The sequence below is a fragment of the Pholcus phalangioides genome, unplaced genomic scaffold, assembly GCF_987345545.1.
Source record: "Pholcus phalangioides strain wild (caught in Gottingen) unplaced genomic scaffold, Ppha-v1.0 ptg000001l_1, whole genome shotgun sequence".
NCBI classification, from domain to species: domain Eukaryota; kingdom Metazoa; phylum Arthropoda; class Arachnida; order Araneae; family Pholcidae; genus Pholcus; species Pholcus phalangioides.
The window spans coordinates 17,104,281-17,121,182 of NW_028301594.1; the positions used below are offsets into that span (position 1 = coordinate 17,104,281).

Below are 16,902 nucleotides of genomic sequence, written 5' to 3' on the forward strand. Positions count from 1 at the left end.
GTTTTTCGAATTCGAATATCTCAGTGAAGATTGCACTGAGAAACATGAAATGCTTTCTTGTTGGCCTCACGAGAGACAGGGCAACAACTTTCTAATTAGAAGTTAGAGCACAGGGGTACCACATAAAAATTTAGATTTTTTTATTTTGTTACACACTGTATTTTCACTCGAAAAACTGGGACAGGGTAATTTTCGAACGTCTTTTGAGCATTTTTTTTAAATTGGAATCAGACTTTTATGACGGACGATTGATGGGATAAAGGCAGTGCTAATCACACTTACAGGACACCCTGTACAATGGGAAGGAAGAAAAAGGAGTCAGAAAAGGAAACTGACGATCATTTTTATTATAAATAATTTATCTCCACACACACAGCCCGAATTTCACTTGGCCCAACAAACACATACAACTCAGGATCAAAAAAAAAGTTCGACATTACAGACATGCATTTCAAAGATGATATGGCTTAAGTCACAAATGAGTAAAATTCGCAAATATGTCGTCATTCGTTACGGCAGAAGTCCTTTCACCCTCGTCCATCACTCATTCCTTTCCCATTGCCTTCTCGGTTGATTGATTTAGAATTTTAAATTTGAATTAATGGCCGTGTCTAGGTCTATGCCGAATGTAGCGTCTTCTCCATCGTTGTGGGTGCCGCCCCGTTTCGTCATGGGTGTCTATGGATCCGAGATTTATTCCGAGTTCAGCCGTCTCGGAAGATGATCCAGAGGAACTTTGAGACCTAGACGATTCTGTGGTCGACGTCGTTTCATTCTCGGATTCAACTGAGATCAACGACGAGGTTACAGCATGGAAATCGCCTGATTTCACAGCAAATCCTTCGACGAGAGGGATTTTTACACCAAGCTCTATTCCGTGTCGATCTCCGTCGCTTTTGGTGATATGTGAAGAGTCCGTAGTGTTTTCGTGTGACGAGTCACTATTTCCGTCGATCCTAAATTCGGCCTTCCATTTTTCACCTTTACGCAAACTCGAAAAGTCAACCTCATCTAATTTCAAATCAAGGTTCAAGTTGAATCCATTATTTTCTGTTGAAGCTTCTGCTGCGACCGTAGTTGTGCTTGATTCTTCAGCTACCGAACTTCCTTCGGAGGAACTATTCACTTTTCCAAGCAGTATCGGTAAAGGTGGCAATGTCCGTTTGATAGTACCGGTTGCAGCCGTCGTGATCGCGCCCACAGTTGAAAATAAGTTTAAGCCTGTCTCTGCCTTCAAGCTTAATTTCAATCCCGATAGTCCTTCAGAATCTCCATGGGAACCCTCAACTGATCCAGAAATCGCCTGATCTAGTTTTTTGGTACTTGCAGTGCTACCTTCCAAAGCGACATTGTGTTCGGTTAGATTGGTATTCGTGGTATCAATAGAGTCAGAATATCTCAATGCCACGCCGGAACGTGAGACGTGCGATAAATCGTGAGCGATGTTGCCTAAATTATACAGAAGTTTTCCTGATATGACGTCATGATGGTTATCGGATTTTCTATGGTGTTTCCTCCAGATTCCACCCAACGATGATCTATGGGAACCTCTCAAACCAACATGGTGATTGGATATGTGACTGTGCTCAGAAGAACTTTCTTCGTTGTCTTTCTCAGACGACGCGGATGACTCATCTTCAGATTCTTCATTGCTGTCGGATTGCTGCGCTCCTTCGGCTGTGGTGCTTTCTTCACCAGAATGTTCATGCAACTCGTCAGAAGCGTTTTCACTGGTCGACTCGGAACCGAACGTGGGCTGTTTGCCGGCATCTATTACTTTATGACTGTTGGCTTTTTCCTCGTCGTAAGCAGATGAACCGCGAGAACGAAACTCGTCCAATTTTATCATAATTTTCTTCTCGGCTTCCGCTTTTGAATCCCAGTAATCGGCTGAATATGCGGTCTTGTGTACGGACTTTTCGTAAGCACTTGCCTCTTCTGATGAAGTGGACAAAACGAAAGCTTGTACTCGGTCCGCGAGTTGCAACGATGAAGAAGTGCTTGCGGAGTCACGTACATTGGTTGTGGATTTTTCACGCTGCTGTTGTTCACTTTCTTCGTCATATTTTGAATCGTTCGTGCTCCCAGAGTGAACATCGATATCTAATTCAGAAGCTCCTTCTTTATTCAGTCCATGAGTGTGTTCAGAAGAACTCCCTTCGTTGTGTTTCTTGGATGACACGGATGCCTCTGCCATAGACTCTTCACTGCTGTCTGATTGCTGAGCTCCTCCGGTAGCGTTGCTTTCTTCACTGGAATGTTCATGTGACTCGTCAGAAGCTTTTTTACTGGTTGACTCGGAACCGAACAGGGAGTGTTCACCGTGTTTTATTACTTTATGACTGTCGGTTTTTTCTTCGTCGTAAACAGATGAACCGCGAGAACGAAACTCGTCCAATTTCATAATTTTCTTCTCGGCTTCCGCTTTTGAATTCCAGTAATCGGCTGAATATGCGGTCTTGTGTACGGACTTTTCGTAAGCACTTGCCTCTTCTGATGAAGTGGACAAGACGAAAGCTTGTACTCGGTCCGCGAGTTGCAACGATGAAGAAGTGCTTGCGGAGTCACGTACATTGGTTGTGGATTTTTCTCGAAGCTGTTGTTCAATTTCTTCGTCATATTTTGAATCGTTTGTGCTCCCCGATTGAACATCAATTTCTAATTCAGTAGCTTCTTCTTTTTTCAGTTCGTTTATCTGGCTTCCTTCTTCTATGACGTCTGAAGTTCCTGCTTTAGTCTCGTCAGTCGAGTTGACGATGCCGCTCTCATTGTATGAGGTTCTCCCAAAGTCCGTTAAAAGCCGATCATCATCTTCCCGATGTTCAGCTGGTAGACGATCTACGTCTTCGATAATTCCACCCTGCGCGTCATTCGCCACATTATCGGAAGTTTGTTCATCTACTTGTGCATTCGCGTCTTGTGTGCTCGTGTTCGCTAGCCCTTTGACTATCAGCGTTGCCGTATCTGCTGATTCAGCTGTTTGGTGTAGCCCAGACCCTTCAGAATCTTTTAAGACCAGCGCACCTCCCTCGCGTATTGAATTAGAAACATTGCGAAATCCGTAGTCTTTCTTTGAGTATTCTGAACTTGCGTTTAGTAACACTTTGATGAAACTTTCTCCAAGTCTGTCGATGCTGAAGAAATCAGTGTTGTTCAGTTCGGATGAGTTTTCACTAGTTTTTAACTCGTTAGCTTCACCAGATGTTTTTGCTACGCTACCTAAAGTGGACACTTCCATCGCGTTTGAAACTCTCAGTTCATCAGTTGAGCTTTCTTCTATGGTAGATGCTCCCTCAACTTTTTCTGCGCTCACCGTTTCACCCGAAACCACATTATCTTTGGAATTTTCAGTGCTTGCAGACATGCCAGAAGATTCGTTCTTTCGTACAGAATCTTCTGAGTTTATATAAAGGTTTTTACTCTCAGATTCATCTTCGGATAACGATGAATCTTTTGTAGATGATTCGGTTTCTGCAGTGTCATGTTTTCCTTTGCTAGCTTCAGTAACGGTTTTGGATACAGCTTTCGCTAATTCACCTTGGGCAATGACCTGTTTCTCAATAGATGTGTATATTTTGTCGTGAATCTTGTCATTTTCGTAATCGGTTTTCCTGGTACCTTCTTTCTCAGAATCGTGGTCATCTCCTGACGATGACGATGAGGTGTTTGATGTGTCATTATCTCGTATGTTAGTTTCGGCAACGATTTTGGATGCAGCTTTTTCTAATTCACCTTCAGAGATGACCTCTTTCTCAACAGATGCAGATATTTTGTCGTGAATAGTGTCATCATCGGAATCGGTTATGATGGTACCCTTTTCCAGAGAATCGTGATTCCCCCTTGCAGTTTTCTCAGCACCTTCTTTCTCAGATTCGTAATCATCCCCTTCAGTTTTCTTAACAACTTCTTCCTCAGAATCGTGATCAACCTCTGCAGTTTTCTCCTCACCTTCTTCCTGGGAATTGCGACCATCCTCTGCAGTTTTCTTAGTACCTTCTTCCTGGGAATCGTGATCATCTCTTGATGATGATGAGGTACTTGAAGAGTCAACATCACCTTTTTTAGCTTCAGAAAGGGTTTTAGATACAGCTTTGGCTAATTCACCTTGTGCGGTGACCTCTTTCTCAATAGATGTGGATATTTTGTCTTGAATCGTGTCATCATCGGAATCGGTTTTCCCAGCACCCTTTTCCTGAGAATCGTGACCATCCTCTGCAGCTTTCTCATCACTTTCTTCCTGAGAATCGTGATCATTCTCTGCAGCTTTCTCATCACTTTCTTCCTGAGAATCGCGATCATCCCCTCCAGTTTTTTTAGCATATTCTTTCTCGGAATCGTGATCATCCTCTGCAGTTTTCTTAGAACCTTCTTCCTGAGAATCGTGATCATCCTCTGTAGTTTTCTCAGCACCTTCTTCCTGAGAATCGTGACCATCCTCTGCAGTTTTCTTAGAACCTTCTTCCTGAGAATCACGATAATCCTCTGCAGTTTTCTTAGCACCTTCTTCCTCAGAATCGTGATCATCGGCTGCAGTTTTCTTAGAACCTTCTTCCTGAGAATCGTGATCATCCTCTGCAGTTTTCTCAACACCTTCCTCATGAGAATCGTGATCATCCCTTGCAGTTTTCTCAGCACTTTCTTCATGAGAATCGTGATCATCTGTTGATGATGATAATGAGGTACTTGAAGAGTCAACATCACCTTTTTTAGCTTCAGAAAGGGTTTTAGATACAGCTTTGGCTAATTCGCCTTGTGCGGTGACCTCTTTCTCAATAGATGTGGATATTTTGTCGTGAATCGTGTCATCATCGGAATCGGCTTTCCCAGCACCTTCTTCCTCAGAATCGTCATCATCGGCTGCAGTTTTCTTTACACCTTCTTCCTCAGAATCATAATCATCCTCTGCAGTTTTCTTAGCACCTTCTTCATGAGAATCGTGATCATCCTTTGCAGTTTTCTTAGAACCTTCTTCCTGAGAATCGTGATCATCCTCTGCAGTTTTCTTAGAACTTTCTTCCTGAGAATCGTGATCATCCGCTGCAGTTTTCTTAGCACCTTCTTCTTCAGAATCGTGATCATCCGCTGCAGTTTTCTTAGCACCTTCTTCCTCAGAATCGTGATCATCCTCAGCAGTTTTCTTAGAACCTTCTTCCTGAGAATCGTGATCATCCTCTGCAGTTTTCTTAGCACCTTCTTCCTCAGAATCGTGATCATCGGCTGCAGTTCTCTTTACACCTTCTTCCTCAGAATCGTGACCATCCTCTGCAGTTTTCTTAGCAGCTTCTTCATGAACATCGTGATCATCCGCTGCAGTTTTCTTAGAACCTTCTTCCTGAGAATCGTGATCATCCTCTGCAGTTTTCTTAGAACCTTCTTCCTGAGAATCACGATAATCCTCTGCAGTTTTCTCAGCACCTTCTTCATGAGAATCATGATCATCTGTTGATGATGATGATAAGGTACTTGAAGAGTCAACATCACCTTTTTTAGCTTCAGAAAGGGTTTTAGATACAGCTTTGGCTAATTCACCTTGTGCGGTGACCTCTTTCTCAATAGATGTGGATATTTTGTCGTGAATCGTGTCATCATCGGAATCGGTTTTCCCAGCACCTTCTTCCTCAGAATCGTCCCCATCGGCTGCAGTTTTCTTTACACCTTCTTCCTCAGAATCATAATCATCCTCTGCAGTTTTCTTAGTACCTTCTTCATGAGAATCGTGATCATCCTCTGCAGTTTTCTTAGAACCTTCTTCTTGAGAATCGCGATCATCCTCTGCGGTTTCCTTAGCACCTTCTTCCTGAGAATCGTGATCATTCGCTGTAGTTTTCGCAGCACCTTCTTCATGAGAATCGTGATCATCCCTTGCAGTTTTCTTAGAATCTTCTTCCTGAGAATCGTGATCATTCGCTGTAGTTATCTCAGCATCTTCTTCCTGAGAATCGTGACCATCCTCTGCAGTTTTCTTAGAACCTTCTTCCTGAGAATCGCGACCATCCTCTGCGGTTTCCTTAGCACCTTCTTCCTGAGAATCGTGATCATTCTCTGTAGTTTTCGCAGCACCTTCTTCATGAGAATCGTGATCATCCCTTGCAGTTTTCTTAGAATCTTCTTCCTGAGAATCGTGATCATTCGCTGTAGTTATCTCAGCATCTTCTTCCTGAGAATCGTGACCATCCTCTGCAGTTTTCTTAGAACCTTCTTCCTGAGAATCGTGATCATCCTCTGCAGTTTTCTTAGAACCTTCTTCCTGAGAATCGTGATCATCCTCTGCAGTTTTCTTAGAACCTTCTTCCTGAGAATCACGATAATCCTCTGCAGTTTTCTTAGCACCTTCTTCTTCAGAATCGTGATCATCCGCTGCAGTTTTCTTAGCACCTTCTTCCTCAGAATCATGATCATCCTCTGCAGTTTTCTTAGAACCTTCTTCCTGAGAATCGTGATCATCCTCTGCAGTTTTCTCAGCACCTTCTTCATGAGAATCGTGATCATCCCTTGCAGTTTTGTTAGCACCTTCTTCCTGAGAATCGTGATCATCCTCTGTTGTATTCTTAGAACCTTCTTTCTGAGAATCGTGATCATCTCCTGATGATGAGGTGTTTGAAGTGTCATCATCTCTTTTGTTAGTTTCGGTAACGATTTTAGATGCAGATTTTGCTAATTCATCTTGTGCGATGACCTCTTTCTCAGTAGATGTGGATATGTTGTCGCGAATCGTGTTACTTTCGGAATCAGTTTTCTTGGTCCCCTCTTCCTGGCACTCGTGATCATCTTCCGATGATGATGAGCACCGTGAAGTGCCGTCACCTCTTTCAGTAACTAGTTTAGATACAACTTTCGCTAGTTCACCCTGGGCCATTACCTCTTTCTCAATGGATGCGGATATGTTTAAATCAGTTTTCTTCTTCTCATCACCTTCGGTGTTAACCACAGTTCTCTCTGATTCCTTTTGACCATCTGGCGTTGAGATGTTTGAATCTTCTTCACCTTTAGATTTCTCTCTTGCTTCTGCTTGATTTTTAGTCAATGCCGAGGCACTTCCATCATAATTAGAGTTGTTTTTATGCGTATCTATAACAGAACCTTCCTGTGCGATTGCTGATTGCTCATTTTCTTCGCTCATTCCTGTACTCATTGCCTCATCAGACTGGACCGTATCGCCAGAACTGTTGAGGAGAGTATTTGTTTGATCTTCATTTTCATCTTCAATTTCCGTAGAAGTGTTGGAGTTAGTTTCGTCTTTAGCTTCCTTACCTCCAATAGATATCGATGTATTCAAATTCGAACCTTCTGTTGTGTCTGATTCAGTGTATTCAAGGGACAAATCTTTTTCAGCATTTTTATGGTTGGATTTTTGGTTTGAATCCGAATCTTTTGCATTCAATTTTTTTGTTTCATCAGACTGAAAGCTCTCAGCTGATTTGACTTCAGAATACTCTGCCTTTTCAGTTTCTTCCTTGTCTGATGCCATATGTTCCGTTGAGGTTATTGCGGTCTGACTGTGATCTGTGTCAATGCTGCCGCCTTCTTCATTTGATGCATGATCATGCTCTTCCTGATTTCTAAGATGATAGTCATAATCGGCGTCTTCCTCTATGCCTAGTACGAATGCGATATCTCGATAGCTGGAGGATAGCACTCGTTTTTCATTGCTGGTGTATTGATGTTGTTCATTGCTGTGGAATTCAGAGCCTGTCGCTGAACTGGAATCTTCCTCTTTTGGTACGGAACCGCTTTTCGAAATCTCTTGACCATTTCCTTCCGTTTCAGCGACCGTTGTGTCAACAAAGACTGTTCTATTATGCAGATCCGATTCCATTACAGAAGCTTTACTTTCAGTGGAATCATTCAGTAACTCTATGTTTTCGTCACGGCTGCCATTTACTTTATGCTCTTCTTCAGCATCATCATCTAAAGCTTTTGTTTCATTTTCATCTTTGTCCATACCTTTTGATGTATCTGTTTCCGAAGAAATTGAATTCTTGGTATCTTTGTTTGTGTCGCACAGTTGTGATCGACTTCGAGATTCACCTACCTTGTCACTACCGATCGTTTTTTCTGGGCAATTATCATAACCTTCGGAATTCTTCAAGTATTCAGAGGAGGTCGTTGAATCATCGTCACTGATTACCGAATCTTGCTTTCCGCCAGAGTCATATCCGTAACCGTAGAAGCCATTTGATTTTTCTACAACCTGATGAGATGCAATCGAAGCATACGAAGAGTCTTCAGAATCTATGTTCGTACTCGAAGAAAATGATGACATGTAAGATATATCAGGCGCAGAAGTATCTGAATAGTTTGGTGATGCTTCATTCTGTTGCTGTCCCGCATTTGACATTTCATTTTCCTCTTCAGATCCTAGCACAGTAGGGCTCACACCTTCTTTTTCTGAAGTAGTGGAATTAACTATGCTTACATTGGCACTTGAGTCAGAGTCTGTATTCTGTTCCTGATGTGCATCTTCTTTTCCTGTTGAACTTTTTATTTCTATCCCTGCTGAGTTAGAACCACCTTCCTTTTCTTCTAGTTTTGGTGAGTCCAAAGAACTGCATTTATCGTCCTCCACATCTGAACAGTCTTGATCGTGTTTTGTCGATTCAGAAGAATAGTCCTTTTTCACATCCAAAGAATTGTCCTTTTTCACATTCAAAGAATTGTCATCTTCTATATCAGAGGAGACGTCATCTTTCTTAACATTAGAAGAATCGTCCTCTTCTTTCACAATATCAGAGGAGTCATCTTCCTCATCGGTTTTAGCAAGATCTTGCACGCTTTCATTTCCTTTGGTGTTAAAGTAATCTTCTTCTAGTTTGTTTGAATCTGATGGACTGGCCCCTTCATTTGCTGAACCAGTAGTTGAACTGCTACTTCCTTCATTTTCTATTGAAGAGATGTCCCCCTTTTCTTCACCTGAGGTATCTTCAGTTTTCTCCCCATTTTCAGCATCTACAGAATCTTCTGCCAACTTAACCGAGTTCCAGAACGTGCTTTCTTTATTGTCAGTAATTGAAGCTTCTGTTCCGCTCTTCTCGTCTGAAGCACCTGTTTCGCTCTTCTGATCCAAAGCATCTTTTTCTTGCTTCTCATCTGAACTGTCTGTTTCTTTCTGCTTCTCAAGTAAAGATTTCAAGAATATATCGTTTGACTCTGCAGTTTTCTCTGAATCTGCAGAGTTTATTTCCTCTGCAGTTGAATCGGAAGAACTACCATCTTCGTGCTCTACGTCTGAAGAATGGGATTTATTTTGCTCGACATTTGAAGAGTTAGATGCATTTTTATCAGTTTCTGACTGGTCTGTTTCGTTTTTAGTACTCGAGTCATTTTCTCTTGTTTCTTCGTCTTTTCCAGGGCTCGAAGAATCTTTTTCGGAGTTTATTGAGTAATAAGAACCTTCTTTTTCTTTCGCATCAGAAGAGTCAGATTCTTTTCTCTCTGCGTCAGAAGTGGTGGAATCTTTATTCTCCGCATCAGAGGTGTCAGATTCTTCTTTCTCTGCATCAGAAGTGTCAATTTCTTCGTTCTCATCATGGGAAGTGTCAATTTCTTCGTTCTCATCATGGGAAGTGTCAGTTTCTTCATTCTCAGCATGAGAAATGGCAGATTCTTTTTTCTCTGCATCAGATGTGTCAGATTCTTTTTCTGTTTTCAAAGAGATTCCTTCCCTCCCTTCGTTATTTTTGGAACCTTCTTCTAATGCGGCTGAATCGGAAAATGAGTTCACTTTTTGGTCCAAATCATAAATTTCTGATTCTTTGCTCTCTGAATTCGATCCGTCAGATTGTTTTTCATTCGCAGCTGAAAAAAAAGCTCCATGTTCAGTTTGAAAGGTATTTTCCTTCTTTACAGAATCAACAGTATTCTCTTTCACTTTTACCGATGTGCTTTCGTTTTTTCCCGCTCCTGAATTTTCTGATTCTTTCTTTGCAATGGTGTTTTCTTCCATTGCTTCATTTTTTTCCGAATCTGCGGAGTCTATTTTTGATTCGTTCGAATCAGAAGAAGAGTGTTCTTGTACCGAAATACCATCTTCTCTTTGATTGGCATCTGATACTGCTTCGTTTACAGTCTTCCAGAGATTTTGTTCCATATTTACAGCTTCCTCAGATACGCTAGAATTTTTCTCGCTTTCTTCTCCTTGTGCTGAGTCTCCAGATTCTTTTTGTTCTGCCTCCGAAGTGCCTTCGTTTTTCTCTGCTTCTGAAGAGTTCCCAGAATTTTTTTCTTCGATTGCTTGATCAGAAGACTCATTAGTGGACGAGTCAGAATTTTTGTCAGTCCTTTGATTGTCGTGAATTGTGTCGCTAGAATCTTTTTTCGCAGCACCCTCTTCCTGAGACTCGTGATCACCTGATGATGAGGATGAGGTACTCGAAGCGTCATAATTTTCTTTGTTATCCTCAGTAACGGTTTTAGATACAGCTTTGGCTAATTCACCTTGGGCAATGACCTCTTGCTCAATAGAAGTGGTGATTTTTTCACTAATCGTGTCATAAGCGGAATTGGTTTTTTTAGTTCCTTCTTCCTGAGAATCATGATCACCTCCTGCGGTTTTCTTAGCACCCTCTTCCTGAGAATCGTGACCATCCGTTGTAGTTTCCTCAGCACCTTCTGCTTGAGAATCATGATCATCACTTGATGATGTGCTTGAAGTGTCAACGTCTCCTTTTTCAGCTTCAGCAATGGTTTCCGATGCAGCTTTGGCTAATTCACTTTGTGCGATAACCTCTTTCTCAATAGATGTGGATATTGTGTCGTGAAACGTTTCATCATCGGAATCGGTTTTCCTGGTACTCTCTTCCTGAGAGTCATGATCATCCTCTGCAGTTTTCTCAGCACCTTCTTCCTTAGAATCCTGATCATCCCCTGCTGTTTTCACTACACCTTCTTTCTGAGAATCGTGATCATCTCCTTCAGTTTTCTCGGCACTTTCTTCCAGAGTATCCTGATCATCTCCTGCAGTTTTCTTGTCACCTTCATCCTGAGAATCATGATCGTCTTCGGAGGATGATGAGGTGCTTGAAGTGTTATCATCTTTGTCAGCATCAATAACGATTTTAGACGGAGCTTTTGCTAATTCACCTTGGGCAATTACCTTATTCTCAATGGATGCGGATATGGTGTCGCGAAGCTCTTGCTCTTTTTCACTTTTTTTAGAAACTGAAGAATCTTTTTCCGATTTATTTAAATCGGAGGAACTACCTTCATTTTGTTTCGTTGTTAAGGCTTCTGATTCCACGTCCTCGTCATCTGTTGTTCCAATTTCTTTCTCTTTGCCATCTGAAATGTTCGACTTTTTTCCGATGTCTGAAGAACTGTCTTCACCGGTTAGAGATGATGAAGTGCTTTCTGATTCATTTGAATCGGAAGAACTGTCTTCCTTTTGTCTTGTGTCTGAAGTGTTTGCTTCCACCTGCGTGTAATCTGATGTGACTGTTTGTTTCTGTCCATTTGAAGTTTCATCTTCTTTTTGTTTGATATCTGAGCCTTTTCTGGTTTCTAAAGAACTGTCCCTTGCTTCTTCATCTGTTTCAGAAATAGAAGAAACCTTTTCCGATTCATTCGAATCAGAAGAACTGCCTTCTTCTTGCTTTGATTCTGAGATATCAGCTTCTTTATGATTGTCATCAGAAATGTACGGCTTTTTTCCTGTTTCTAAAGAGTTGTCTTTTTCTTCTTCGCTCGTTTCAGACGAACTGTCTTTCGCTTCTTCGCTCGTTTCAGACGAACTGTCTTTCTCTTCTTCACTTGCTTCAGAAACTGATGAACTTTCTTCTGATTTATTTGAATCGGAAGAAGTATCTTTTTCTTTTGTTTCTGAAGCGTCAAATATTTCTTCTTTGTCATTCGTAGCATCAGTGTTTTTTGCATTGCTGTCAGAAGTATGTATGTCTTTTCCGGTTTCTGAAGAACTGCTTTTCGTTTTTACATCTCCGATAGAAACAGAAGAATCTTCTGATTTACTAGAATCAGAAGAACTACCTTCTTTTTGTATTGATTCTGAAGAGTCCGCGTCTTCCTGTTTGTCATCTATAGTGTCTGTTTCTTTCTGTTTGTCATCTGAAGTTTCATCTTCTTTTTGTTTGTTTGTTGATCCTTTTTTGTTTTCTGAAGAACTGACTTCTGCATCTTTGTTTGTGTCAAAAGCTGAGGAATCTTTTTCTGATATATTAAAATCAGAAGAACTCCCTTCTTTCTGTTTTGCTTCTGAAGTGTCGGCTTCTTCCTGTTTGTCAAGTAGAGTGTGTGACTCTTTTCCCGTTTCTGAAGAACTCTGTCCCTCTTTTTCATTTTTTTCAGAAAGTGAGGAACCTTCTTCTAATTTATTAGAATCGGAGGAATAGCTTTCTTTTTGTTTTGTTCTTGAAGTTTCTGATCCTTCCTCCTTGTTTTCTTCTGTTTCAGTTTTTTTATCTTTGTCGTCAGAAGTGTGTGAGTCTTTTCCGGTTTGTAATAAACTGTCTTTCATTGCATCATCTGTTACAGATACTGAAGGACGTTCTGATTCATTCGTATTGGAAGAAATACCTTCTTTTTCTATTGTCTTTGAAGTGTCTGCTTCCATCTGCTTGTCATCTGAAGTTACTGCTTCTTTTAGTTTGTCGTCGGAAGTATCATCTTCTTTTTGCTTATTATCTGATCCTTTTTTGGTTTTTGAAGAACTTTCATTCGCTTCTTCTTCTGTATCAAAAATCGAAAAACCTTTTTCCGCTGCACTCGAATCAGAAGAACTTCCTTCTTTTTCATTTGAAGATAAATATTTTTCTTCTATTTGAGAAGAACTATATTTTTCATTTGCTTCAGAACTTCCTTTCTCTTCTCCATTTGTATCAGAAGAACTGTCTTTCTCTTCTTCATTTGTTTCAAAAGAACTGTCTTTAATTTCTTCACTTGTCTCAGAAGAAATGTCTTTCTTTTCTTCACTTGTTTCAGAAGTGTCTGTCTTTTCTTCACTTGTTTCAGAAGTGTCTGTCTTTTCTTCACTTGTTTCTTTCTTTTCTTCACTTGTTTCAGAATTGTCTGTCTTTTCATCACTTGTTTCAGAATTGTCTGTCTTTTCATCACTTGTTTCAGAATTGTCTGTCTTTTCATCACTTGTTTCTTTCTTTTCTTCACTTGTTTCAGAAGTGTCTGTCTTTTCTTCACTTGTTTCAGAAGTGTCTGTCTTTTCTTCACTTGTTTCTGTTTTTTCTTCACTTGTTTCTGTCTTTTCTTCACTTGTTTCTGTCTTTTCTTCACTTGTTTCTGTCTTTTCTTCACTTGTTTCTGTCTTTTCTTCACTTGTTTCTTTGTTTTCTTCACTTGTTTCTGTCTTTTCTCCACTTGTTTCTTTCTTTTCTTCACTTGTTTCAGAAGTGTCTTTCTTTTCTTCACTTGTTTCAGAAGTGTCTTTCTTTTCTTCACTTGTTTCTTTCTTTTCTTCACTTGTTTCAGAAGTGTTTTTCTTTTCTTCACTTGTTTCTTTCTTTTCTTCACTTGTTTCAGAAGTGTCTTTCTTTTCTTCACTTGTCTCAGAAGTGTCTTTCTTTTCTTCACTTATCTCAGAAGTGTCTTTCTTTTCTTCACTTATCTCAGAAGTGTCTTTCTTTTCTTCACTTGTCTCAGAAGTGTCTTTCTTTTCTTCACTTGTCTCAGAAGTGTCTTTCTTTTCTTCACTTGCCTCAGAAGTGTCTTTCTTTTCTTCACTTGCCTCAGAAGTGTCTTTCTTTTCTTCACTTGTTTCAAAAACTCCAATATCTTCTGATGTATTCGAATCAGATGAAACATCTGAACTGCCTTCTTTTTGTTTTGTTTCTGAAGCATCAGCATTCTCGGCTTCGTGATTTATGGTATCAGTTTTTTGCCCTTTGTCGTCTGAAGTGTTTGGTTCCTTCTGCTCATCATCTGAAATTTCAGCTCCTTTCTGTTTGTTATTTTCAGTTACTAAAGAATTTTGTTCCGTTTCTATATCAGTTTCAGACATTGTAGAATCTTCATCCGATGTAGTTGAATCAAAGGAACTTCCCTCTTTTTGTTTTGTTTCAGAAGCACCAGCGTTCTGTTTGTCAAATTGAGAGTCTTCCTTCTGCTTTTCAAATGAAGCATACGATCCGTTTTCAGTGTCTAGAGAAGAGTCTTTCGTTTCCTGAAGTTTTTCTGAGTTCGAAAAATCATCTCCTGATTCTAGTGAATCGGAGAAACTGCCTTCATTATGCTTTATATCTAACGTGCTTGTTTGTTTTTGATCGGCATCTACAATGTCCTCGTCACTTTCTTTTTCACCATTTTTTCTGGTTTTCTCTTCTTCAAAATCAGTTGCAGAATCAGAGGAAACATTTCCATTTTCTACCGCATCTGAAGAATCGGATTTCTTTTCTATTTCATTTTGTTCATTATTTGAGGTATCATTTTTTTCAGAAGAATCTCTTTTATGGAATGCTTCCTCTTCAGAAACCGAACCTTCCTCAAGATTTGTTGAAGCTTGAGTCTTGATTTCACTTGCTCCATTTTCTGATAAGCCCACACCACTTTCTGTTTCAGATGCAGAAATATTCTCGTCATTGGAATCGAACGTATCTTGTTCATGTACGTTATTTGACGAACCTTCTTCAGTATCAGTGGTTTCTTTTATTTCATTTTTCTCTTTTGCTCCTGAATCTGTTCCTCCATCTAAAGAAACTTGCTCTTTTATATTTGAACCGGAAGAAAAACTGCTTTGTTCTTCTGCATGTAAAGTGTCTTTTGCTTCATCTGCAGTTTCTGTAATAGTAGAAGCATTTTCTTGGTTTTCTACTGCAATTCCTTCATTTTTGTTCGTTGTATTCTGCTTTTCATCATAACTCAAACCTAAGACGTCTTCTTGCTCAATAGAGAATGAATAACCTTCTTTTCTGGTTGAAGCTGAAGAACTTTCTTTGTCCTCTGATGTAACTTCTTTTTCTTCCTCCTTCGAATGTGTCGAGTCATCATTTTCTTTTTCTGTAACTGGAGATGAACCATCTCCATCACTTTTCCCAGTAGAACTAGTATATTGATTTTTTGTGGTCAGGGAATCATAATCTGTTGCCAATTTTGTAGAGGATTCTGATTCTTCCGTGAACGCTTCCAGAGACGTTGCTCGTGCCGTAGATGATTCTACTAGTTTCGTGAGTAGTGAAGATGAACTTCCATATTCATTTCGGGCTCCTTCATCGGAGAGCAATGATAGGTCGAGCTCAGTCACATGATTGTTTTCTTCATCAGTTGTTGAAGAGAGATCTTCTTTCGTCCGAAGCGTAGACAGACTCTCCTGTTCTGTTCCAAAAGAAGACAAATTTTCTCCTTCAGTCACAAGCGAAGACGTGGAATCTTCACCATCTTTTATTGCTAGCGAAGAGTGATCCCCCTTCCAATGAGAACTTCCCCCGTGTAGTGTTACGAGCGATGAGGAACTCGTTTCACTTTCTTCTGTATTGGATGAGGATGCATGTAGAAAACTTGATGTCGTGAAACCTCCTGTCTCATTTGATGTTGAAGATGCGTAACTGTGAGTGTTGGAATTCTCTTCGAATCCATAATTAGTATCACTCCCAGAGATTGACACTGAAAGAGTAGATGGCTTCTCCGTGTTCCAGTTCAACGAAGCACCGAATCCCCCAAAGGATATTCCTCCCGTTACGAAAGTTGGTACCCATCCAGACACAGTCGTCGCCAGCCAATCTGTCAACATTGTCTGTTCAGTGGTTGAGTCGTAGTCTAATGTGAATGTTACGGTCACTCTGGAGTCATCATCGCCGTCATTCGAAGGTGTTGTTGACGAAGAACTTTCAGTGCTACTCTCTTCGGTAAAAGCGTCTGTGACAGTTTCTACTTTTGCAGTTTCGGTCTCGCCCTCGACACTGGAGCTGGTTGGACGAACATCTTCTATTGTGATACGAGTACCATCACCCGTGAACTTTTCGAGATGCAGCGTTGTCAGATTATAGAATGACTCCACCAAGCTATCGTCCCTTGTCGTAGATGTTGTTTCAGTGGTGAAAATCGTGGCAGGTGGTGATGTACCTGAAAGTTAGAGTGAACAACTATTAAATATAGACAAGTGCTTGCTTTAATCTTCAACTATTTTGCACTGGAAACAGTTTCTGATACGATTGTGATCAGCAACTTGAATTTTTGCACTTTAAATTTCTCCCATTGGACGATATTTCCTGAAGCAATGTCGCATGACCATTCTTAGTTTTTTCACCGATTGTCACTACAGTCAACTCTCGGTTTACGAACTTAATGGGTTCCTGAAATCCGTTCGTAAACCAAATTGTTTTCAAACTGAAATAAGTTTTCGCATAGGAATCAATGTAAAATGAATAAATCCGTTCCGGGGATTCCGAAGATTTTTAGTGCGAACTTTTTACTCTGTGCTGGTCCTGTGTGCATAACCAATATGGTTATCATGAAACCAACACCGAAAAACATTACCGCAATTCGAAAGAGATGAAATGTAAACGGAATGACGATTCAAGGACATCGTTTGTCTGGTTTCGTGAATATGTATCATCTATAATCCTGGTCTACAATCATCTATAATCGAATCGTAATTAATTTCCTCATTCCTGTTAAAGCTGCAAAATCTACGTTTGCCACACCATCTGGCCAGTAATTATACCCCCAACCAAAATTGATAGTTCTTTAAGACACTAGTTGCCAAGCTTTGTAAATAAGAGCTATGCAATGTGGGATGATAAAATAATGTTTTCAGAAGTTACACTGAGATTGTTAGTTCTATATCAGATATTATTGCAAACTATCTGAAAAGTAGTTTGCTTCAGAGCTTCATAAAGTTTGAAATAAACTGCTTATCTATGGGCTGGATAAGAGGAGCTGTATTTAGTTGTGGAAATTATACTCTGATGAAATATAATTCTTCAACCAAATTCTGTTGGTAAAACA

At 40.2% G+C, this 16,902-nt stretch overlaps 1 protein-coding gene across 1 annotated transcript in view; it reads right to left on the bottom strand.

Moving 5' to 3' along the window:
• Positions 1-327: 327 nt before the first annotated feature.
• Positions 328-16,902, bottom strand: part of LOC149089987 (uncharacterized) — a 70,811-nt gene continuing 54,236 nt past the window's right edge. The window contains exon 6 of the mRNA XM_089231785.1: positions 328-16,017. Coding sequence (XP_089087911.1) covers positions 599-16,017 — 15,419 coding nt within the window. The 3' untranslated portion in view covers positions 328-598. The remainder of the gene's footprint in view (positions 16,018-16,902) is intronic.